This window comes from Gavialis gangeticus, unplaced genomic scaffold (genome assembly GCF_001723915.1).
Source record: "Gavialis gangeticus isolate Ggan-Ray unplaced genomic scaffold, GavGan_comp1, whole genome shotgun sequence".
In the NCBI taxonomy this organism is placed as follows: Eukaryota; Metazoa; Chordata; order Crocodylia; family Gavialidae; genus Gavialis; species Gavialis gangeticus.
Window position 1 is genome coordinate 45,750,937 of NW_017728996.1, and position 25,891 is coordinate 45,776,827.

The following is a 25,891-nucleotide window of genomic DNA, read 5'->3' on the forward strand; positions in this document are numbered from 1 at the left end:
GTTCAAGGGCCTTTTGTGGGGTTTTTTTTTTTTTTTTTTTTTTTTTTTTTTAAGTGTTCATCAACAGTCCTATGGCTTGTTGATTCTAACAGTGTTGCATAAATTATTTAAGGCATGTACATAACTTTTCAATTAACAAACTGCTTGGCTCATGAAAATACATACACACAATTTACAAGTAGAAAATCTAGACTAAATATCTCATGATGAGCAGGTCTCTATGAATTAAAAATGACTTTTCAAATAAAATATTAAATGATATCTGAAATTAAATAAAACATTGGGAAATTAAAGTTTCTCAGTTAAATAGGTTTACTACTTAACTACTTCTGTAAATCAAATTATGGCTACTCATTCAGCAGGCTTTAAATTTAGATATTAAAAGATTCTAGAATGGAACATGTTAGGAAATACAGATAAGATAAATATTTTAAGTGTTATTACCAATGGAATCAAAGCTGTAAAGAACAAGAAGAGTTAAAGATAGACCACTGAATACGCATTTGATATGCCTTTTAGTTGGTTCATGAACATATTCAGAGTGTGCTAGCAGCATTTTCAGCTTCTATAACAAGTCCAGTATAAATACATTAGTCAAGTATACAAAACAAAAAAGTCTTACTGCTCCAATTCGTGCATATTTTGAGTGCTGAGACATATGTGAGTACTAATATAAACCTACTCAGTTTTTTAATTTTCCTAGTCCAAACAAAAAAAATTAAATTGAAGCACCTCTGTAGCAATACATTTGCTTCCTATATTTTTACTAGTGTTCTTACATCCCAGAGATTCTAATATACTGGCACTAAGCAAACAGACTAAATTTCTAAGTCAAGGTAAAAATTCTACATACCATTAACTGATGCATCAACAAGTCCATTAAAAAGGTTATCTTGTTACTAAAAAGAATATAGGTGCAGTTTTCTACACAATTACTGCAGGTCAGGTTATAAGCATGTACTGTATTGCAGAGTGACCTAAAAAGTAAAAATAAAAAGGAATGTCAATAATTTTTATTTAATTTTATTAATCTAGAAAAACAAATATCAATATCAGGCAACCTATAATCCAGTAATTTAAATACAAATTAATTTATTTTCCACAGAATACACAAACTAGCATTAAGTAGATAAAATAACTATTGACACAAATGCAATTGTTTTCAGTGTAGCCACATATTCCAAATTCTGCACTGTATTTGTTTTAGAACTGGAACTAAATTATGCACCTCGAAATATGTTTTTTTTAAAGACTAAGCTCACATATATTAATGTGTGCAGACAACTGTGTATTTATGTGTGAGCATACGTACATATTAGGGCAAAGGTTTATATCGGGTATACACACGTGCGCATGCACACAACACCACTTTCTTCAACAAAAACTTTTTTGATATTTTTCATTTTCATTATAGGTACACTAGAAATACTGTATGTGAAAGAGTATAGATGTAGTATCAGGTAACTGCACCATTTGAAAAGGTAACATTTTACTATCAGCACATGACATCAGAGTCATCAGGTAGAAAGCTATAGAAGCATTTCTTGCAGGTAAAGCAGTAACATCATCCTGCTTTATAGAAGGGCTGGCTTGGACTCTCAGTGAACCAGTCAGAGGAGAGGCGGCGGTAAAGTAATTTCTGCTTGACAAAAGAACAATGAACAGGTGAAACGCCATCCTTTTGCATCAGGCTGCATGTCACCTGAAAGGCTATTCTGGACTTGTGAATCACTGGTGTACCCATTATGGAGTCAGAAAGCATGAATAGTATAACAATAGCTGTGAAGAGATCTGTATTTACATGTCTGACTGGAAGAAAGGTGGCACGTTTATAACTGTACAAGGGAGAGAACTCATTCTGGAAAACTGGGGAGAGGAAAAGGAAATAGTTAAACAATATAAGTCATAATGGTTCAAAATATAGGCCTTATTCTTCTTAACATTCCACTTCATTTACACCTGTTCAAGGTGAATGCTTTAGTTGTGACAAGGCTTTCATGGAAGTTGGAACCAAGCCTATGACACTCAGTCACACAAAAAGGTACACGAGACCAAGGATTGTATCACTTCTAGTATAAATGTAAAGCTCATTTGTTGATGTAGTTTCTCTTTAAAAATGTCTTCGCTTGCCTATTAATAAGCACAAAGGCACAATGACAAAAATATATAAAACAATAAAACCAATAAACAACTTAATCTTTCTAAAGGGCAGCAGAGATGCAGGTTATTTTTATACCTAATTTTAAATACCCAAGAAATCTCCAGCAACTCCTTGTAATCAGGGACAATTTTCTTCCATGATGGTCTTATCTGGGGTTCAGAAAATGGCCAATAAGAGCAATTTGGGATCAACAGACTGTGATGTAACTCAGGCATGTGTTTCCATGTGGGGTCAGTGGCACTTTCCACCTAGGAAGTACTCACATACTAGTGTGATGGGGGCCTAAGCAGGTTCAATAGACTACACAAAAACAGAGTGCGTTAGTGAAAATTCACACTTTAAAATGGGTAAGTAGCACTAACTGACAAACTTCTTTAAAGAAGCTGTGAAATAGATATTAGATATGAGTAACAGTAAATTCATTTAAAACCTGAGACCTGAAGAAGAACGCATTTCATTCAAAAGCTTGCCTAAGTCTATCTAAACCATGGTCCAATAAAAGATATCACCCACAAAAAATCTTGTCTCTAGCATATTTCCTGGACCATCATAGCTGTAACATCACTACAAACTACCAAATTAATTTATTTCCAAAAATTTAACTGGGTTTAATGTTTTGTTTTTCTTGAAACTGGCAAATGTTAAAATGGAATAAAACTAAATAGAATCATAGCCAATAATATTTACTCAAAATCACCATATTATTAATTGTATTGTAGTATTCTACTGTCTTGTTATAAATTAACATATTCATTTTGACTGGAAAGTAATCTTTTGGTAATGTGGTTCAAATGGAATAAGTACAGTATCTAATCACTACTTACTGGGCAGCAGAGTTTCAATTTGTTTGGTTTCAATCTACAGTGATAATCCCCATGGAAAATTCAATTAGCATGCTTCTTATGTATAATGTTTAAAACTAAATGTATCCTGTGCAACTAAGTTCTCTCTTCCTGTTGTGATTTTAGAGGTTTATATCTTTCATTTTTGTTCCCAACAGTTATATTGAAAAATTACTTCTCAGATGACTTAGTTATACTTCTTAGTGATGATAAATCAATACATAAACACATGGAGCTAGGATCAGCTAGAGACAGCAGCAGTGGCAGAAATTCTCTTTCCCTATACCTGCTTCTGAGCTGGTAAGGAACAACCAGGGGACTGGACAGGCAGGAGGAAACTGCCTGCCCATGCTGCTGTCCCGGGCTGAGCCCAGCCCCTCACAGAGCCCAAATGGAGCAGGCAGGAACAGTTCATTCTGAAGCCTCCTCTTGTCCTGTGATAGCAGCAATGGCAGGAGAGGGAGGGGGATGTGCACTGAGCATGAAGGGGAAAGGTGGAGGAGGAATTTTTACCAGATCTGGGGACTTAGAAGTCCCTGGCTGCTGCTCCCATGGTATCCTCAACTGAAAGGGGTTTACAACTACACTACTCCACCCCCTCTAGAGCATACCCAAGTCTTAGCATATGCATTTACAGTTAGAAACAAAAACAACAAAAGGTAATGTTCATTTTCAATGTAAAGGAAAGATTTTAATTTTTCACTTTTTGGAAAACTGTCATCCACTATTGTAAAGTAAGGATCAATGAATTTAAATATGAAAATATATTTTTCTAACCCTTCAAATTTGAAGTCAGCAGGTTAACTTTTTATCATGATTTATTTAAAGTTTTCTTATTGCTATACGGTACTTTTCATAATTCCAAAGAATACTCATTCTAGATCTCAAAAAGGAGAAACTTTCCTCTTTGGTGTAGAATAAATTAACCTGAAATAACGCACCCTTGCTTCTGTATTTCCCAAATGAATCTTATGTCAGAAAAAGTATTTGAATTTGCCAAAGAATCAAGTAATGCATTTGAAAGGGTGACTTAAGCAAATGCATGTCAAATTAATTTTTCAATACAATAAGAAGGTTTTTTAACTGATAACATAAGCTTGTTAACTATAGACTGCTGTGATTAGAATGTATTTAGACATGTTCTTAACTAAGATGCAGTTATATAATTTTTTATTTCAAATTGGAAGCGTCAGCACTGAAGCAGGCCCCAGGTGGTTTGCAGTGTTAAATGGCAGATTAAAGTCAGCACAACTAATTTCTTTACTTTAATCTTATTAGGGGAACAACAGCTGTCAACTGTCACCATTTCTGCACATGGCCCCGGAGACAAGCAGAATACTGCATGTGTCAAGCAAGAACTTTATCTGAATACCACTCAAACTCACCAGCTTCAAATCCTAAATGTATTTCTGACATTCTGTGGCAAGAACATTTTATAGTTCACATGTAAAAATTATATATCGATAAAGCTATCAAAATTACATTATGGTAATACAACATGTTCCTTGCATGAAAATGTTTTTTTTATTGATTATTGATGTTGTTTTAAACTTTATATCACATCCGCAAATCAGCTTTAGAGTCATGTTAAATTGCATGTGTACTCAATCCATGTAATAAGTCCACCCTCTGATGTAAGGGTTTGCTTGAGAAAAAATCTAACCACAAATACACAACTTCTGATAAATAAAGTTTGGTTTACGAAAAACAAGTTCTACTTGGAAATTTACCAAAATCTGTGCACACACATTATATATTTATTTTTTACAAGAAACATGTTAACTTTCAATCAATAGCTGCAAGTCAGAGTACAATACTTTACATTATATGCTCTTGGTTCTCTCTTCAATATATGCCAGTGTATCACTACTGTCTTCAGTGGAGACTCATAATTTACCACGATATAAATGAGTGGAGAGCCATGACCTGTATCTAAAATATAGAAAAGAAATAACAGTGTCCCACCGCACAAAACTAGTAATAGTGCACCATGACATGTGGGTGAAAAGTCACAACCTTTCACCCCATAAAATCAAGGTACCATGAACATATTAACTTTGGAAATAAGGATTTATATGTTAATTTCAAGAGCAAAAGACTGGAATTAAATGCAAGTCCTGCTCTTCCCTCCTCCCCTGAAAGCTCAATTCTTGGGGGAGATATTATAAAAACTTAAAATTTATAAGAAGCATGGTTCTGCTACCACAATGGTGAATTGCAAACGTTTAACCAACCAGTTCTGTTGGAACAGAACCTGAAGAGATGCCTGAATATTGTTTTTATTACTGTGAAAGGTGTTGGCTTAGAAATGGTATTTAAAGGTTTGCTTTTTGGGAATTGGCTTATTGGTATAGATATATGCATTACAAGGGTTCAGAATGGGCAGCAGGTGTTACTTCATTTCTAAGAAGCTTGGGTCTCATACTCAGAGTTTCTCCTGGCCCTGGAGGCAGACAGGCTGTCTAACACAACAAGGCCAATGGATGGACACAGCCTGAAACTTGAGGGGGCATAAGCCATATTGTCTAACACAACAAGGTCAACAAGGACACAAAGTCTGGGAACCAAGGGAGTATGTACTATACTGCGCATAACACAAGATAAGTGGTACCAGCTACCAAGGCCTCAGAGCGGGGGAGCCTGAGTCCTGGTTCTGGGGGAACAGACCAAATGAGAAGGCCCGGAAGGCTATGTGGATGTGTGACCACAGAGAGACAACCAACCAGAGATAGTCACGGATGAAGAGTCATCAGGAGGGAAGGAGAAAACGGAAGCAGAGACTTGACAGTAAAAAGGGTTCCTCCCTGACACGCTTTGTCTTGCCCCTCCTTCTCCTCCCTCCTGGTCCCTCTTTGTCCCACTCTGTTCCCCAAGAGCGGTCCCCATTCCCATTCCCCTGGGAAGGGTCTCCAAAGCTGCCATGGACAGAGGGCACACCAGCAGCCTGTCTCATATACCCCACTGGAAGGGGGCTATGGGCCTCGTCATCCAACCTTCAGGCTGCTGACACCTAAGAGAGAGCCTCAGAGTGGAGCCTGCATCCTGGTCAGATGTACTTTGACTCTGATGACAGCCCTAGGATTTGGTAGATATATAGAACTGCCTGATTGTTTGTATTGATTCTTTTCTGTTATCACTGTGTATCAATAAATTTGCCTATTATCAAATGGAGAGGTCGGGGTTAGTCTGAGGGTGGAACAAGCTATCTGGATCCTAAATCCAGAGCCAACAAAAGAGAAGAAAGAACTGTTTTGCTGTTTATAGAAAAATAGCAAGTGGAGGTGGGAAATACAGTGTTTTGAGAAGACTGGAGAAAGAAGGACAAAATGGCCATGTAAAGAAGAGGGACAAGGCATGGATATGGGATGCAACTAAAAATAAACCAGGCAAATGTTGATTTCTGAGGCTATATTTCTACCTTTAGGTGCGGAAGTCTGCATAAGCCATAGAGCCTCGCTCAAATGGTTTATGATGCCATTATAAACCCTCAAAGGAATTACAGCCCCATAATTCAGTTACCTATTTATGCTGTGCATTATCAATGCTATCTTAAATTATCTAGGTCAAGCAAAAGGGTTCCTCACTCTAAACCCTGCTCACAGTTACTAACTAAAGCAGAAACAAGAAGCACAAACCATACTTTATTTTTTACTGGGTGCGTTTACATGTCTACAGTGACATAGCGTCTGTGGTCAAAACTGCGATGCTGTAGCTACATCACTGTAACAACATGCTCCCCCATTATTGCCATAGCAATGTGTTATGTAGTGCCTAAAAATAAACGTGTGTGGCATGCATCGTGCAGTACTGGCTGTTACTGTGCCGTCTTTTCCTACTTCTGAAAGGAAGTACTAAACGACGACGCAATAATAATGGCGCCATAATGGCATGTGTAGACGCAGCTACTAGGTAGCATTTAATTTAGGAACCTATGCCTCTTCTACAGAATCCCTCTATTTGAGAGCCTACTTTGTCCATGTCTTTTCATAGCATCTGATTAAATGAGTTCTTGCTCACAAAAGCTTAGGTATATCTAATCTGCCTCCTGCCTCATATAGAAACTGTTATATGACATGTGACAAATGAAGTACAGACAGTCCCAATATTTACATGCATGACAAATGTAGTAGATACCTATATACAGTTCAGAAGCCTGGGCTTATCAATTTACTCATTGCAAAACAGTATACAGAGCTTCTTCTATCTGCATACTTTGTTCATATACAGGTTTAATGGTGCAATAGTGCTTTTTGTTCAAACCCTAACAAATCTAAAATCCATCTCTGTTACAAAGAGAGGATGAAGTGGGCATGAAGAGAGACAGATGTTGCAGGTTTTGGATGTTGATCTTGCAAAGAGGTAATTCTCCTCAAACAGCATTTATGCCCTTACACCAACTGCTGGTTTTCAACGCGTGTTTCCCCAGAGGGAGTACCCTAGCGAAAAGGATTATAAGAAAACCTACTTTGCACATCAGGTAACAGGCTTTATGAAGAACAGTTTAGGACTGACTGAACAATTAAGAATCCTGTTACAAGATATGTACTTCTAAAGCAAGTAAAAAGTTGTAAAAAAATGGAAGAGAAAATTTGAAAATGATCCCCATCCAAGGTCATTAGGACTCATAGTAGAGATGATATCTTTTATCAGATCAACAAGATTTTTGCAAAAAAAAAAAAAAAAAAAAAGTTTTTAATTGCAAGCTTTCAGACACAAACACCTTTCATCAGGCATTGGAGAAAAGATTGTAAAAGTTCTCCTGGATAGAAATGAAAGTTCGTATTTCACAGAGGAATCAATACATGGAAAACTCCTTTGGGCAGTTAGGTCATAGGTGATATGGAGCCTCTCACCTCCTGTGAGGATCTGTGATGATGCAAATTACCTTGATACTAAGGAAGGAGCAGGATCTCAGGTTTCAAGTGGTCATAGTTGCTTCCTGCTTGGGAAAATATGAACATATCATTTAAAAAAATGGGCTAAAATTGTGTATCTTCCATGTGTCAGGTATCCAGGTTGTAACCTCCCAGTCTAAGGTGGCAGTTAATCCTCTCACTGAAAAATCTTTCATTTTACACAAAAAATACTATCAATTTTATTAATTTATGTTATTATGAAGACATTATTTTCTACATACTATGCCACAGTTCTGGTTCCAATGAGTTTCCCATAGGGCTGGGCGAAGCTTCAGGGGCTGATTTGATTCAGAGGAGATATGGCCCGATTTGGTGGGTGAATCTCTGAATATGAATTGAATCAGGAGACCAATTAAAAGGTCTGAATTGATTTGGAAAAGATTTGGACAGCTTCAGTGAGTCGGGCAGCCCCTGCTTGCTGCAGCAGGAACCTGGACCTGGACTCCATGCTGGTAAGTAGGGGACAGGGGGCTGAAGGAAGGTAGGGGACCATAGGGGGGACCTCTGCCAGGCCCCATCCCCTACCTGTTCCCCCAGCTTCCCCGAGCACCCCCGACCCCCACCCGCTCACCCAGCAGTCCCCATGGCTGCCCCGCCTGGCCCAGTTCCCGCCTCTTTAAAAAAAAGCCCCTGCTGCTGCCAGGTGGGGAGGCCATCCCTGCTGCCCGCCACTGCTCCACGCTGTGTAGGGGACTCTGCCACAAGCCCCCCAATCCCCACCTGCTCTGCCAGCACCCCCATGGCTGCCCTGTCCAGCCCCAGCTTCCGGCCCTTTAAAAAAAACGAACAACCCCCCCAACTCACTGGCTACTGCAGTGGCCTTGGGGCTTCTGGGGGTTCACAGCAGAGCACCCCCTGCAGCATGGAGCAGTAGGGGGCAGCAGGGATCACCCACTGCCGGGCAGCAGCTGGTGAGTTGGGGCTTTTTTTTTTTTTTCTTTTAAAAGGGCCAGGAGCTGGAGTGGGCGGAGCAGCCATGGGGGGGTTGGGAGAGCGGGCAGGGGTCACGGGGCTTGTGGCAGAGCCTCCCACATGGCATGGGGCAGAGGGGGGCAGCAGGGATCACCCCCCCCACACACCTGGCAGCAGCCGGTGAGTTGGGGCTTTTTTTTTTCAAAGAGCCTGGAGCTGGGAAGGCAGGCGGGGCACCCACTTACAGCAGGCGGGGGATGGGGCCGATTCAGAGATTTGGCTGTGGCTGAACCTCCAAATCAGATTAGGCCAAATTGATTCAGGACACTGATTTGAATCACCGAATCGAATCGCTGTCCCCCAAATCAGCCGAATCCAAAGTGAAAACTAGCCACTTCGCACAGGCCTAGTTTCTCATGCTAATATGAACTTTGAATGAAGGAAGAAAGAGGCAGTATGACTCAAGATGCAAGGAAAAAAAGTATTTTTTATTCCAATGAGCTTTTTAATTGTAATAAATAGCTTTCCTCTTTGTCCACTATCATTCCACTAACACTAAAACATTGAACTTAAACAGCACCACTTACACTTACCCAATGAATTCAAAGTATTCTCAAATTAATTAATTAAGCCTCTTGACATCATTTTGCATTGGTAAATATTGTTTTACTCACTTTAAAGATGGGTAAACACAGTGATACACAAGGAGGTTAAATGTATTGCCCTGAGGCAGTAAATATGACACAGTGGCAGAGGCAGGAATCTTGTTTCCTGTTCTGTTAGACCCAATATTTACAGGCTTTCTTACTATACAACTCTTATTGGAATTTCACCAAAGGTGAAGCAACCCAGAATTCTATGCGTTTATTCAAGTATGTTGAGTTATGGTTTACGCTGGAAACTGGAACAACTGAACCACAATGTCAATGAATACTGAAAATTAAAAAAAATGTTTTACAAATAACAACACACTTGGACACTAATTCTTAATACCTTAATATCAATAATAAAGCTATCATAATCCAAGGTTCCCCCCCACCCCTTTTGAGTGCTTTATTTGGGAAGGGGAAAAATGCACAACACAAATCATCTTACAAATGTCACATCCTTCTCTCAGCATTTGCTATCCTGCTGATCTAACTAACTAACAATCAGTACAAAACAACAGGCATACTGTTAAATCTTTTTTATTATAAAGCTTTATCTTGTAGACATGGGATTAAAGTTCTGAGCTGCACCATGCTGCCAGGATTTTGGGGAAAGAGATGTGTAGATAATAGGCCATGTAATCTCCTCACCTACTTCTAAATAGCTTAACCCCATGACAGATTCCTAATTTAAGACGAGCACTACTGGTTAAATATTGCAATGCCACACAAACAATCTATTTTAGTTAAGTATACCTGTATACTTCAGCCAGACTTATTCTAGGGTGGGTATTCATGCAGACAATAAAAGTAAGTGGCACTATATAACTTATTTGTACAGGGTTTTACTACTTGGCTGGCATTAGTGCTGAACACAGGGCAACACTGTTTCACGGGACTCAAGCTTTTGAAAGTTAATATGCATGTAAATTATATCAACACCCAAAACAATTTCTGAAAAGTGAATTTTAGATTTCCTTCAAAAGTTAAGCCACGAAGAACATTAATTTAAACTCTGTTTTTCATTCATTAAAAAAAACCCAAAAACAACTATAACCAACTGTTTTTATTTTCTCTTTAAAGGAGACAGTTTTGTTGGCAAACATTTCATCTTCAAAAAATCCCCATGTATTTATTTATCTGACTTTTGGTGATATCGGGTTAACTGGCATCAGAAAAACAGTTGTTCGAAGGAAGTCTAGTCTCAGCTTGCTCCAACTGTTCACAGTCATGCTCTGTGGAATCAAAACTCTCAACAATTCAGTTGCAGGTTACTGACAAGGCACATTTATTGTCCTTGTTTCTGTAAAAAAAACAGCTATGAAATTGTCTGATGGGGCAGGTTTGCACCATAAAAAAGAATAAAAAACTCACTCCAACATTTGTCTTATATTGTACATTTAAGGCAGTGGTTCTCAATCTTTTAGAGTTGAGGCACTCCTCAGACAATGCCAGTGCCTAACTTTCCCACATTTTTGACTACAGAAAAATAATAGAACAAGTCTTCTGTTGCACAGAACTCAGAAAGACCACAACAGATCAGAATGTTTTAACACTATGGATTCCTATTTGTAATCTCTGTGTTTCTCTTGTGAATCATGTTTGCGCACCTAACACCGATAATGGTGATGGCAACTGTGGCACCTTTGAAAGGATCTCAAGGCATCTCAGGGTGCCACAACACCCTGTTTTAGAATCATTGACTTAAGAAGTAGAAAGCAGACTTTATACCAATGAGAAGATTTGTCAATAGACTATTACTCTATAAAAAGGCTTGATAGCTACACATTGTATTATGAAGTCCTCAGAAGGGTAATAATATTTGACAGATAACCACACAGACTAAACATGTATAATGCCTGAAAACACTGCAGTGAGAAAAAAGACTTTATATTAATAAATGAAAGGAAAACAAGTATTGTCATAGTCAACGGCACAGAAGGGCAGGTCCATGCCCAGGACAATGCTGACTGCTGCAGTGCTGACAATGGCAGGGGCTATTTCTGCAAGCCTCCAAGAAATGCAGTGCCCAAACCTGCTGTGTTGGTCACTCTGCCTCAGCTCCTGAGTCGAATAATCTATTACAGCACAATATTTGAGACGGGTATAAAAGCCGTTGGTTATATGCCTTTTGATTGCTGTCAGTGAAAACGAAGATCCAAATACAGAACACATACCACTTAGAAATATTATGTGGGTTTGTTACATTCTCTGGTATGCCTGGGTCTACAAGAGCATGAATAACATGATGACACAGGAATGTCAGCTGTGGGTCCCACAGAGCATAGCGCCAAACGTGCCCTGCCCATTTGAGTCTGCTGATATGCATTACAGCTGGAAGTTCACCAGTGGAGCTACTCTGGGCTTGCCTCCAGTAACCACTCTCTTGCATCCTCAGTATCTAGTGAACTAGAGAACAGGTCCTAGAGATGAAGCCAGAGAAGTTTTACTGGCAGACTTCTGACTCTGAAGCCTGCCAGTGAACCCAGGAATATGGGGAGTGTTCAGCCCTATTCTCCTTAGGACGCCTTCCTAATATGACAAAGGCAAACCATAAACAATTTTTCAGCCTTAAATGTATAACTGTATTGCTAAAATTTATCTAATCAATCCATTTGTTGAATTAATTTACAGTGCAGTCAGTAAACATTTTTTTTGTGTAAAAGACACCTCTTGGTCCAATGTTGTTCAAATTATGTAAAGGGAAACTCCCTAACAACTTGCAGTTCACATTCTACAACACCAAAAGAAAAGAATCTCTAATGAACTAAAAAATAAACAAAGCAATTAAAAGCTTAGGTTAACCAAAACACGCTGAGCTCAAGACAGGGACTCGAACGCTACTTACATATTTCATAACTTCTGATCTGCAAACCAAGATCCATAGTCGGTGACAGGAAACAATCTGGTAGAAATCTTGATTATACCATGAAGAGTACTACTTAAATGCTTCCTTCTAACTTTAAGAACAGTGACATTTTCCAGCCCCCAAATTAAAAAAATGTGTAGGAAGATATAGCCATACATTTCTGAAGTCTCCAAAGGAGAAAGAAATGCACAACTATACAGAGACAACACAAGGCCCATGTGCAATTTCTGTCTCGATAGTCTGAATTCAATACTTCCATTGAGAACATCTGTGTGTGATCAATAATAATAAAAAAAGAGTTTGCCTTCCATTTTTCTATAAATCTGTAAAACATTCACAATTCACCATTATTCCTTTATGTTTATGGCATCTACTAACATGAACACTTCAAACTACTATTTTGTACAACATAACCTTCAAATATTAGAAGAGAAAACTAAAAGGGGAACAGGGAATGTTTATATGTACACGTGAAAGGCTCCTGCCACACATTCCATATATTCAGCAATTCACTGGTTAATTGCACAATAAATTAGACTGGGCACAGGTGTGAAGTAATTATCACACCATAAAAATGTCCATCCAGCTATAAAGAGAGCCATCCAGTTACGAAATTAATGCTTGAAAATGTGTAACAACTTTATAGTTTGTTTCTATTCAGCTTTAATTCTGCATGTGTGACAGGGCCCCGAGTCTGATATTAGATATAGACTGTCAGTGATTTTTACAAGCAGTTGCAAACATATAGACTGCAACTTTCATTTAAAAAAATGCACTATATGAGAAATTGTTAGAAAAACAATGAAAATGCCTTGCTACTTCAGTGAGTTAGAATAAATATATATAGTTTGAAAAAGATCAATCCTGACTTATTTTTAGAACAAAATTAAGCAAAACATATTTTGCAAGCTTTTCCACTCATGAAGTTCCTATAATATGATGATTACTGATCCACACAAGCACTTATTATTAAGTTCTACAATATAAGAGTTCCAGGTGGGTACTGTATTATCATCTTCCACCTGTGAAATCAAACTGATTCTGTTCCTGGCAATGGCTCATTTGGGAAAGAATCATGATGTGGATGAATCATAGTCAAATCTGAAAGAGTGCCAATACATGTTTATTTTATATACTTTAATAGATACACTTTAAATCACAATGTTAGCTTCATTATTTTAAATATGTTTATAAACATATAAACTATCTTTCACATTTGTTTATGGAGTAAAAATAGCTGAAGGTTGACACTGTGGCTTTGTACTTACACTTTGAACTTCATTTTTGAAAGGTTTAAATATCTTCCACCCTGATTTGCATTAGGCTGAAACTCAGGAGACAAATTTTCAGCCTCAAACATAAAACAGTTTTGTTAAAATTTCTCTAATTAATCCATCCGTTTGATTAATTTAGAGTCCAGTCAGCAAACATTTCTGAAAGTTTCTGATGAATCCCAAACCTTTCCCAACTAAAAACCAAGAACATTTCCAATTGAAATGCTGATGATGTAGAGCATAAACTAAGTTTATTTAGTACACTATTTGTGCTTCCTGATGATCTGGCCATACTACTATGCTGAAGTGACTGGGATATTTAACTCTGAAAGGAGTTTTTCATCTTGTGAAATACAATAAATTAGCTTATGACCTTTAACATGGATTACATTCAGTACTAGAATATACATAATATGTACACAATGTAAAATCCTACTAAACAGGAGCCATTTTATTACAATTAATCTCAGAATGGCTCTTTCGAAACCGTTATGCTAATTTTCACCAAGGTTAACTTATGCAGGTTAATTTATGACAAACACAACTGTGTCCTGCATACAAATACAACATAAGATTCCAGCAAAAGGATCCATTGCATGGACTGACTGGGGGCCCTGATTTGAAAGTTCTCTAAAATATCAAAATAACTGGCATATTTGTATGTTCCTTACCAATGCAAAACTGCTCTGTCAGAGTTTTCAAAACGTTTTACTGAGCCCAAATCACAACCTGATTCACTAACTGTCTATAGCAGTGGTCTCCAAACATTTTTGATTGTGCACCCCTATAAGTAAAAAATTTTTGAGCATGCTCCCCCAATATATGTATATTTATATAAATATAAATAGAAGTTCTAATATTTTCTTCCCGCACCCCAATTAATCGTCTTGCGCACCCCACTTTGGAGACCACTGGTCTACAGGAGGGAAACTCCAAAAATGGCTATTTTGCATTAAACATTGCTAGACAATATTTGATATTTTCAAATACCAGGTCAAGATTTGTTCCACTTGTTAACTAATAACAAATCAAAGATGCTTCATAGGCTTTTTAAAAAAAAAAAAAAAGAACATAGTTGTACCATTCATTCATTCATTCAGCAATAAGTTACAATACTATTATTTTCCTCCATGTGCTGCATTTTTGTTATTCAGCTTTTCTGCAGGGTAGTCAGCCACTGAAGGAATATATAACTAGATTTTGAATTGTATTTCCTGGCAATAATGCATCACTATTTAGCAACTGCAATGCCCAACATACCAGCTTCCCTGCTTAAAAAAATTCTAAACAGAAATAAACAGATTTCAATGTGATACAACGTATAACATAATGGGGCTGGCTAACAGTAAAGCTAATTAGCTGATTTCAATTCAAGACAGGTCTGAGCTATGGCAGCACAAGATAATTTGGTAGTCTTCCAAATAGCATCTACATTCTTCAAGGAGAAATTGTTAACTGTATTCTATTTAAATCCTACTGTATAAAGATCCAGTAATATCTTTGTGCAACTTTTCAGAGAGTGTTGCAGTGGTCATACATATTGTGGAAAAAAAGGGTCAGTGGATAATTTATAGAGGATACAAGTTAAAGATTAATTAGCTACACATAGTGACTGCCAGCTAAAAAGAAGATGGATGCCCTGCTAGGAAAGAAAAACATGAAGACTAAACCTTTGTTGTATTTTAACTGTGCATAGTATTCTTAAAATAATTCTTTTTACAAACCAATTAGCATGCTGCAAGTGACTAGTGGTTTCCACTAAGGTTCTTCCTTAAGAAGTGCCAAGTGAACTCCTTGAGAATAAAAATAACTCAATTATCTGAGCATATTTCTTTTTACCTTCTACAATTATTCACCATAACAGTGCTTCAAGCTGAGGAAAACTAGAACAAGCAAATGAAAGTCTGTCATCTTCAGAACAGCCTTAGGGGCAGGAGCTATTTCACAACAGTTCATAAAGTCCTTACCTCCTATGCCTCAGAGAAGAAGCGATCTCCACACAACTTAGAAAGCCCTCACCTCATGGGCTTTCTGTCCTGCAAAAAATCTGTGGGCTCAAGTTCAGTTTTTCACCCAGAACCCAAGGGACTGACTGCTGGTTACAGAACCCATTCAGCTTCTGAGCCATTTTCTCCTTGTTCAACTTTCTCCTCCTCTTTATATAGTCCCATCCCAAGGTGGGACGGTACACCATATCCTTGCAGCTACAATAGCAATACCATTCAACATCATTCTTTCAATGATATGTGTTTCTGGGATTTCACTTTGTTTTCCATTCGTTCTGAAAAAAAGTTAGGCTTCTATTCTATGGATGCTTACTATACATTACAACTTGCAGCAACTTGGAATGAACCACTCTAATAGTGGAGCAGAGTTGGTGTTAAATATATCTCTCTGGATCTGCTAGGCATATAAAACTGATATAATATTTATTTATGTTCTCCCTAGATACTTGTTTTGTGCACACATTGCACAGATCAACTTATCTATTAATACAGAGTACTACATTTTAGGAAAAAAAAATTTTAAAAAGCAGTTTTGTTCCTTTAAAAATGAGTCAATCTGATGTTCATGGATGGGAGAAATCAATTACACTGGCCTGAATCACACATAGGATGTATAACTGCTGTGAAAGAAGGAAAAAAACTTTGATATATCTTTTGGAATTTTTTCTAGTGCACAAAGTCTACAGCTGAAGTTGGACTTTATTTATTGGCACAGCAAGTTCCTTTCAGAACAAATACATTTTCATACTGTCCAATAAAGTTTAAACAACATTTTCTCTGCAATATAAACACTGTTTTTTCAAATCTCATGTAACAAAACCCTGCCAAAGTTCAAACATACTTTTAAAAATAAATTAGAAAGAAACAAAAAAATGTGTAACAGATGCACATGCTAATCATTTAGGGTTAAACTGTGGCAGGCTCTTACGTGGCCACACAGTGTGAGGAAAATGAAAGAGCTCCCTGTCCTTTGCACAGCTCATATAAAGGCCAGTTAAAATTACAGCTCCTGTGCTTGTAGGAATACAAGGGCTACTACTGAGCTGCTTATCGTGGAAACAATACAGAAGAAAAAAACATCCCTGTTTGCTGTTCTGTGGAGCTGGCCAGACCAGGAGGAAGTGTATCCCCTTAAATAAGGGAAGCAAATGCCTTGTTCTTTGCTCCTAGTGCAAGCAGGAAACTCAGAGAAGTATTCTACCTCTTGTGTTTTTGTTCTGGTGATGTCAGTCTGAGAGATCACATTTTACAACAGACTATGCCTACCTGATGTGAGAGAGAGGTAGTTAGTTGTGTTGGTGTAAAGACAGGTAAAAGGTAGAGTAGAGGTGCTTCTGATTCAGTTAGTCTATAACATGCACCCCCATCCTCTTCTTCTATCAGGGATAATTTATATTGCAAAATCCATGGGAAGGAAATGCATGTAATAATGCTATTTATAAGCATATTAAAATTTGGCTGTTATCACTTTTTCTGAGCACAGCATGCAGTGCAGGAGAGATTATTTTGGGCTTGATTATCATTTCTCTAAGGACTTTTTATTCTGCTCTTGTACATTTTAGAGCTAGAAGGTCAAATAAAGAAGGAAATCATATTATTACTGCATTTCTACACTGCCAGTGTATTATGATTAATGCTAATAACAAATCCAGCCAGTAACATAAGAGTAACTCTTTCACTTCGGATCAAAACAGGAACACAACTCATAAAAACACTTGAATAAAACTGACACAGCACAAAACAAAAGCCCTAGACCTTTATAGTGTAACTTCTTAAAATTGTTTGTAGAGGTAGTAAGTCCCTGCTGTCCCAGACTAAATGTGCATTGCTTTGGATAGACAGGGAGACTGCTTCCGATGGATATCATGCTTAGATACAGTGATACTGAAACACCTGAAGTTTTAAAACTCTCCTTAGAGCCTTTTTTGGGGGGGAGGGGGAGGAAGAAGAGAGGAAAGGGAAAATAATGTCTTCCATTTGCTTTCCAAGACTTAAATGGCAGTGCAGAATGTGGCCCTTGATTTTTAGCTTTAGTAGTACAAGAGAAGGAACAGAAGCAGACAGATAAATTATCAAAATAAATATAATCAGAGAAAAAGAAATAGCTTCAATAAGGAATGACACAATCTACAGTGGCAACTGGAACATTATACTTACTTAACAGGAATCCGTGAAACTGCATTCAGATTTGTAGAAGACATCACTATCTGAAGAATGTGTTCAAGAGCTGTCAGTCCTCCTGCGACCCGAAATGAGATCTGATCTGCCATGTTCTGGATAAACACAATTACAGAGATATAAACATCTACAGAAAATATAACTGAAATTCAAAACTTCAGATTTTGAAAGATGTCTGATATGTAACAGCTTTGAGGTACACTCAATAAAGTCTCAGTATACAAATGCATCAAATAGCTCACATTTTTATTTTGTGCACCATTTCTTTCACTGCCAAAGTACAGAGAAGAGTAGTCCTCAGGAAAAACAGTAGTTAACATTATTTGAATGTTTTATTTGAATAATATTATACAGCTGTAACTTTATAATAAACACCAAACCCAGAAGTCAACTATTTTAAATGTTTTATGAGATAATGATATGAAGTCAATAGCAAAACTCTTTAGGAGCTGAATGCTCATCAGGATGATGAATTATCTCCTGATTGTGCTTGAAGACTAGAATCAAATCACTGGCGATAAGTTTCTGAAGCAAGGTATCCAACAAGGATCAATCTGTGTTTTCAATTTGAGGGGACTAACTAGGGAACTGTAAGTCAGGTTAAAGAGTCTGTGGAGATTTTTGATCTAAGGAATGCCATTTGTCACATGTGATTCAGCAATGTAACTTTCAGCTAGGCAGTATGGGCAAGTTATGTCCTTATATCATGTGATGATCTGGGGATAGCAATGCATGCTCTCTTGACCTTAAGGCTCACTTAGTATAATTCTGCTTTACACAGATTCCCCACTTGCAACTAGTACAGAAGGCAGTAGAATAGTTGTTCAAGTGTTTGAGCTTCATAATCATATTCAATCTACTTCGTGCGTTTTAGCCTGGCTGCTTATTAAATGGCAGATTCAATTTAGACAACCTTTACTTGTGTACAAAGCTCTGAATTGGTATTGGCTCAGTTTATATTTGAGACTTCCTTTTTTACCCACCAAACTGGTTTTCATGCTCTGATACCTCCTGCCTAAGGGTTCTGCCATTGAACCGAAGTTGGTAAATGATGAAGTGTTTACTACAGCAGACCTAATCGTTTGAAACTTGCTCTCCCAGAAATTTAATTAATTTAATCTTTCTTCACTTAAAAACAAACAAACAAACAAAACAAAACACAAACCCAATAAATCTTCCCCCTGGAAATGTAACAGTTATTACAACTTGTAATGTTTTACTGATTGCTTCTATTGTTTTTGTTTATCCATCTAATTGTAATTTTGTTAAGGCTGGGAACATTTTTAGTTAATGAGAAACTATTTTATAATTGTGCATTCCAAGTGTTTGCATAAACAATCTACAAAAAACATCAGTAATTTTATAAAATAAAAATATATTGCTTTTGTTCTGGTTATTATTATTACTAGTGAGTAAAGGGCCTACCATGCTGTGAGGGCTGTATTATATTGGAGATGCCTCTCAATTATTAAAAATACTTCAATGTTCAGAAATGTATTTTACATATCTTAATATGATTTCATAGTACAGGAAAAGTTTCTCCTTGCCAAAATTAGAATCAGAAACCAATACAACAATATGCAAATTTTATTTGAGAAAATTCTCTTCAGCAAGTTTCTCTCTCTCAAGCAAACATTTAGACATATTTAAATGACTTCCTCAACAAAATTGTCCCTGCTGATCTACCAAGATTCATTAAGAAGCATTTTACTACCACATTGAGAGCTAGCATGTGAAGGAAGCAATTTTGCTTGACTCATGAGAATTGTCTGTAGATTTGTACGCAGCCAGGTAAAGGCTTATCTTCAAAGGATGTAAATGCAATAAAATGAGCAGAAATCTCCCTGTGTGTATCAATTTATACAAGCAGTTAAAATAATCAATTAGCAATTCCCTTTAGGTTTATTTTTTAACACAATTTCTAGGAGACAATATTAGTTCAGTCTACACTTAGGGTATGCCTTCACTGAAAGATTTTTTTGAGTTATACCTCATATTTTGCTCATACGTTGAATCCCATCAACTATAAAAACCTTTAACTTGAATGCAGTGGTGCCCCATCAAGGTTATAAGCTAATGCTTGATTTCGTGCTCATCACCATAGCTGCTTGCAGACATTAAAAAAAACAAAGCAAAACCCAAAAACGGCGCTTTACTTTAAACTTGGTGTGTTCCTGCATTGAGCCCAGAGCATGCCCAGAAGAGGCAGAGCCTTAGTTGGGCCTGGTTCTGCAGCATCTGTACATATCAGGCACTTTAGTAGGGCTTATTGGCACTTTTATCTAATAGCTGATTGAATCAGCTATTAGCTAAAAGCATCAAAAAGCCCTGCTGAAATGCCCAATCTATACAGACACTGCAGAGACTGGTCAAAGTATCTCACCGCTTCTTCTGGTAAAGTCTGTTTATTTATTTTTTTTTAAAGTCTGCAAGTAGCCATCAGCTGCTAACAGGACTACTCTGTAGTGTGGATTTGGGCTACTTCCACTTGAATGCTGCTCGCCTTCCAGTGTTTTACCACTAATCCCTTTGTATGCCCATAAAAGGAAGGCAGATAAGGTTCTCTGGGTAAATGTGATATCTTTTATTACCTGGGTTTTTGGCTGTAGCCATTTTGGACTAAAGACATAGGCAAGCAAGGTTTTTAGAGCAGGTGTAATAACTTTTATTAGACCAACTGAGTAGCTGGAAAAAAGCCTCACATATCTACAAGAACAAGATTACAAGTCAGAGTGCAGACCTCAGGATATCATTGAACTCATATACTTCACAACAACTTCAGTTTCAATAATCATCACTTCCTCCAGATCATGGGCACAGCTATAAGCACCAAAATGGCCCCACAATATGCTAAAACTTTTATGGCCTACCTAGAAGAATTTCTCAAGAACTGCACCATCAAATCCTTACTATACCTGAGATACATAGATGACATCATCATCATTTGGACTGAAATTCCGCAGTCTCCGATTGATTTCCACCAAAAATTCAACAAAATCATCACCCCTCCATCGCTTGAATACTCTAACACCAGCATTTCCTTTTTAGACACCACAATCAATATTCCAGATGGTAAAATTCCAACCAATGTATATAAGAAACCCATGGACCAACATACATATCTACACAGGACCAGCAATCACCCTAAACACACCAAGAAAGCTGTAATCTACAGCCAGTCTCTCCGATACCGCTGAATCTGCAGCAAGAATACCGATGATCGCCACCTCACAAATCCCAAAAGGGTGTTCAGCCAACAAAGACACTCCTCCAAAGTGATAGACTGAACTTTTGAAAGAGCGACCCAGATACCATGTACAAATTTGCTGCAATACAAAAAGAAAATCCCCACAAATCACACACCATTATTTATGACATATCACCCTTCCCTGTAACCTACACAGAAAATCCTCAAACAATTACAACCAATACTAGAAGACCCAATTTTTAAAGAGATATTTCAAGAACCACACATCCTAGCCTTTAAACAAGCACTGAACCTGATTAACCTCATCACCAAAAGCAAACTTCCTATGACCCAAACCACACCTAATGGTGGTTAGCACAAGAAATACAAAACCTGCCAACACATCTCCACCCCCCCCACAATAAATATACCCCACAACAGAATCATCACCATTCCTGGATCTTACACTGCATCTTTGGAAATGTTATATATCACATTCAGTGCACCAAATGCCCTGATGGAAAATATGTAGGAGAAACCAAACAACAACTGTGCACCAGAATGAACGCACAGCAAAAATCTATCAAAGACAAGAATATCCAACTACCCGTGGGCGCTCACTTCTCACAGGACAACCACTCCCTCTCCAATCTCTCAGTTCTATTCCTCAAAGAGAACTTACAAAACACCTTTCTTAGACAAGCCAATGAACTTCACTTCATAAATCTAGTGGATACAGTATTGGATTTATGACACATTACAACCTGCCTGACATGCGATTCACCAGGTACCTGCCAGACTTGACCTCTTACATTCTTCTTCTCTCCCACCTTTTATCCCCTCCCCTCCCCTATTTTTCTGCCCTTTGTCTTCCTAATTTTCAGCTATTTCCTTTGTCACAGACAGCCTCTTTTTTACCTTGTATTACTATCACTCCTCCCTTTGGCCTTTTCTTCCCTTGCTTTCTACCCTCCCCTTCCCTGCTTTACCGTTTGTCTTTCTAACTGCTACCTATTTACATTCTCACTGACATCCTGCCACACTTTCAGATTCTCTCATTCCTTGGAGTCTCAGAACAGCAGAGACTTTGTATGCCTGAAGATGGGTGATTGGGCCCAGACGCTTGCTAAGAACTTTTTTTCCAACTACTCAGTTGGTCTAATAAAAGATATCACATCTACTCAAAAAACCTTGCTTGCCTATATCTTTTATTAGACCAACATGTATTACATGTATTATATCTCATCCAGTGCACTAAATGCCCTGAAAGAAAATATGTAGGATAAACCAAACAACAACTGTGTACCAGAACAAATGCACACCGAAAACAAAGACAAAAATATCCAATTACCTGTGGGTGCAGACTTTTCACAAGACAACCACTGTCTCTCTAGTCTCTCAGTTCTAATCCTCAAAGGGAATTTACAAAACACCTTTTGTAGACTACCCTACAAACCTCACTTCATAAATCTACTGGATACAAAAAAATCATGGACTAAATATAGACTTTGGATTTATGACGCATTATAACCTGCCTGACATCTGATAAACCCAGGTAACCTATCTGCATTTTAACACCTGCATTCTATCACCAGTTCAACATTTCCCCGTTTTCTCTCCACCTACTTGTCTCAAGCCTATTATCTCCTATTCCCTCTGAGCCTCACTGCCACACATTTGCATTTCCACAGACCTGCATTTTGGCTTCTATTACACCCAGGAGAGCACACAAAACACCAGCAGACTCTGCCTACACCTGAAGAGGAGTATTTGTGCCCCAAAGTCTGCAAAGAACAATTTCCCTATTTACTTAGTCTAATAAAAAATATAACATTTACCCAGAGAACCTTGTATGCCTATGTCCTTAGACCAACACAGCTACAACAAACAACCCATAAAAAAGGAAAGTTTTTCTACCATTCACTTGGAAGAAACACACCGTGTGTTTCAGAACCTTTTGGTCCAAAAAAATATTAGCTTGCCTTTTTTAAAAGAACTTAAATTTCTGCCTAAGTTTCTAAATTCTGTAGGTTCTCTTTGTATTATTTTTCTGTCCCTAGTGGTGTGTTTGCAATTTCTTCCAGTTAAATATCTTTTGAAAAAAATTCATGTACTGATTATTCTCTCTTCTAAATCACTAATGAAAATTCATGAACAGTTTGCTGTTTAAATAAGAAGGAAAAAGACATTCTGATGAATATGAGAGAGGAAGCCAAAAAACAATCTTAAATAAAAGGAGTTAGCTAAAATGTTTCTGGTGACAAAAAAGTCAGGGAAGATGTGGGAAAAAGATACTGCTCAATAAAAACTGTCATTCAGTGAACTGGAATCCACTGCTGAAAGTGTCAGAAAGAAAGAATCAGATTTAAGAGTACTTTCAAAGTATTATGATTATATTGTTTTATTGTAGTTGTGGCTGAGGACATTGACTAGGTCAAGGCACCTCATGCTAGGCATGCAGCAAATATAGTAAATTACATGTTATCTGCCCTTAGTATCTGCTAAACCCTTATTTTAAAAGGGTTCAAATTCAATTAAAATTGCTGTACGGATCCCAAAATATTTAACCTCTAATATACCTTTGTTTGGATACTTATCTGAGATCTATCCCACTAACCTTTTTGTAAAATTTGTTCCTTTGAAGGGAATTCAACATTTATATTGGGAAAGTCATTCATCAAAGCCCATAATTTTAAAAGCCCATCTTGAATATATAAGATGACTCTGATTTTAAGACATCCCCCCAATCATTAGATTCTATATATGGAAAATTTATGAATTTGATATAATTTTCTAGGTACAGAATCTAATTAATGGTGGTTTGTCTTCATTTTGTCAGCCTCTCACTACTACAGCAGGAAAAATAAGTCTGGGGGGTTAGGTAGCCTCTTTGCCTTCTGCTCACCTCCAACTTCTTCCCTTTCCAGCCCCTTCCTCCCTCCTTCCTGTCAGATGCTCCTCTCTCTCTGATCACATGGAAGGGAAGAACAAATTTGAAAAATCTGACCTTGAAATAAACATATTTTTAGTAATTTGCATATAGTACTCAGACTTAATTCACCCAGAAATGATGCATTTTACTTTTTAAGCTGCAGCAAGTTTTCGCATAGGTACTCCATAAACACAGTTTTAAGTAATGCTTTAGCACAGAGGTTCTCAATTTTTTTCTTATTGCGTACCCCCTTCCAGATTTACCAGCTGCCCACATACTTCTACCAGCATACTTTAATCCCTTAAATACCAATTATTATTCTAATGAAAATTAAATCTGCCATTACACAATTTCTTCTATATATCTACCAGAGATGTCTTGTGTACAGTTTGGGAACCCCTGCTTTTACACAAACCATGCATGATACTAGTCCAAAGCTAAAAAGCTCATGATTTACCATACAGATCATTGAGCTGAGTCCCAGCAGAGATAACAGCATTTCAAGCCCTGGTGACCCCACAGCTTAGCAAAGTTCAGTGTGTGTGTGTACTCTAGACACCCTGCACAAAGAATCCATGTGCTAATTATCCCCCACTCATGACTGGAACTGGGTGTTCTTGTCATGAGTCCTGGGATTCTCCTCCAAAAATGTATATGCAAATGAGATATAAGGCAATCTGATCCAGCTTTGCTTCATGCAAGGTGGGGCCACATTCATCATATGTGACAGGCCAAGAGAGGGGGCAACAGAGAGGTTCTGGTTGAACTGTTTGGGGCCCTGCTTGGCTATGTCTGGTGAAGAAACAGGACTCATTGGATAGGGAAAAGAAAGGCACAAATCACCTGTGGGAGTGAAGAGGAAGTTGAAATGTACGCAGTTAAGTGGTTTATCATGATTGAAAAAGAGTTGGTCGTGAGGGGAACTGAATGCAATGGGCACTACCATATGTCTTATTCAGATAAGCTGCACTAACATATCTTTGTAGCAGGTTTCTATCAGCATGTTTGCCCTGGCAACGGAGATACCATGGTATTAGTCCATGTGGTTTTCCTGCTATAACAAGAAAGGAAGATCCCCTTTTTGCAGATGGTTGTCTGACTGTGTAGTTGAGGGTGGAGACCTGTCCTTGCGCTGCAGGCAGGCCCCACAATGAGTCTATCATAGCCTCGCAGTGGGAGGATCTCAGCAACACACCTATTTTATGGAGATGTGGGATTTCTCCTTAGCTTGCTTCTTTGGCCTGTTGCTAAGGACACTTGGGGAATCCAAACCGCAAGACCCCTGGGCTTAGGTGTGCATGTAGGATGCCAGCCATGGATTTGGGAGTATCTGAAGCCCCAGGTTAAAGAGTTTGAGAAAGAAGATACTTGACAGTGGGAGCACCACATGGATTTGAACGATTGAGTTTTGTTCAGTAGCTAGGATTAGGAACTGATTTGGCTAATTTGACCCAGAACACAAAATTAAAATAAATAAATAAATCAGCATGTTTGCTCCATGTGGACCATGTGGTTTATAGTCATGCCCAATGTTGGCTGCATTTAATTAACTTCTTAGTTGGTTTCCATTACTGACCACATGCTGCTTTTAGCAGCAATTCAAAGATAGGCAATGCATTTATATCATTGTGTTCAAATGTAAAACAAGGGGCTTCCCCCCTCCCCCTCATGTGGATAGAGGGAAAATACCCTTATCACATTAGAATACACAAGGTATATTTGTTCAGAAAAAGGAAATCACAACAAATACGTTAGGCTTTGTAATAGAACAAGGTACTATGTTGTTCTGCTCTTATGTATATTTGCACCAATGTGTAAATAACACAATAACATTAAAAAATTGATTTCCCTGTGATTTCAAGGTCTGAGACTATCTGACCATGCAGGAAAACAAAAGCAAGTGAATAGACAACAAACAAACAAAAGTAACAAGCTTTCCAAAAAGGTTATACAAAACGGCTGGCCTT

The 25,891-nt window shown here is 37.8% G+C and overlaps 1 protein-coding gene across 4 annotated transcripts in view; it reads right to left on the bottom strand.

Moving 5' to 3' along the window:
• The window catches only part of SCAPER (S-phase cyclin A associated protein in the ER), a 454,172-nt gene that overhangs the window by 145,119 nt on the left and 283,162 nt on the right, over positions 1 to 25,891 (bottom strand). For all 4 annotated transcript variants that reach the window (XM_019504422.1, XM_019504423.1, XM_019504424.1 and 1 more), the window contains 2 exons: positions 17,785 to 17,900; positions 854 to 977 (listed from right to left, as the gene is read on the bottom strand). In XM_019504422.1, the coding sequence (XP_019359967.1) occupies positions 854 to 977; positions 17,785 to 17,900 (240 nt within the window). The remainder of the gene's footprint in view (positions 1 to 853; positions 978 to 17,784; positions 17,901 to 25,891) is intronic.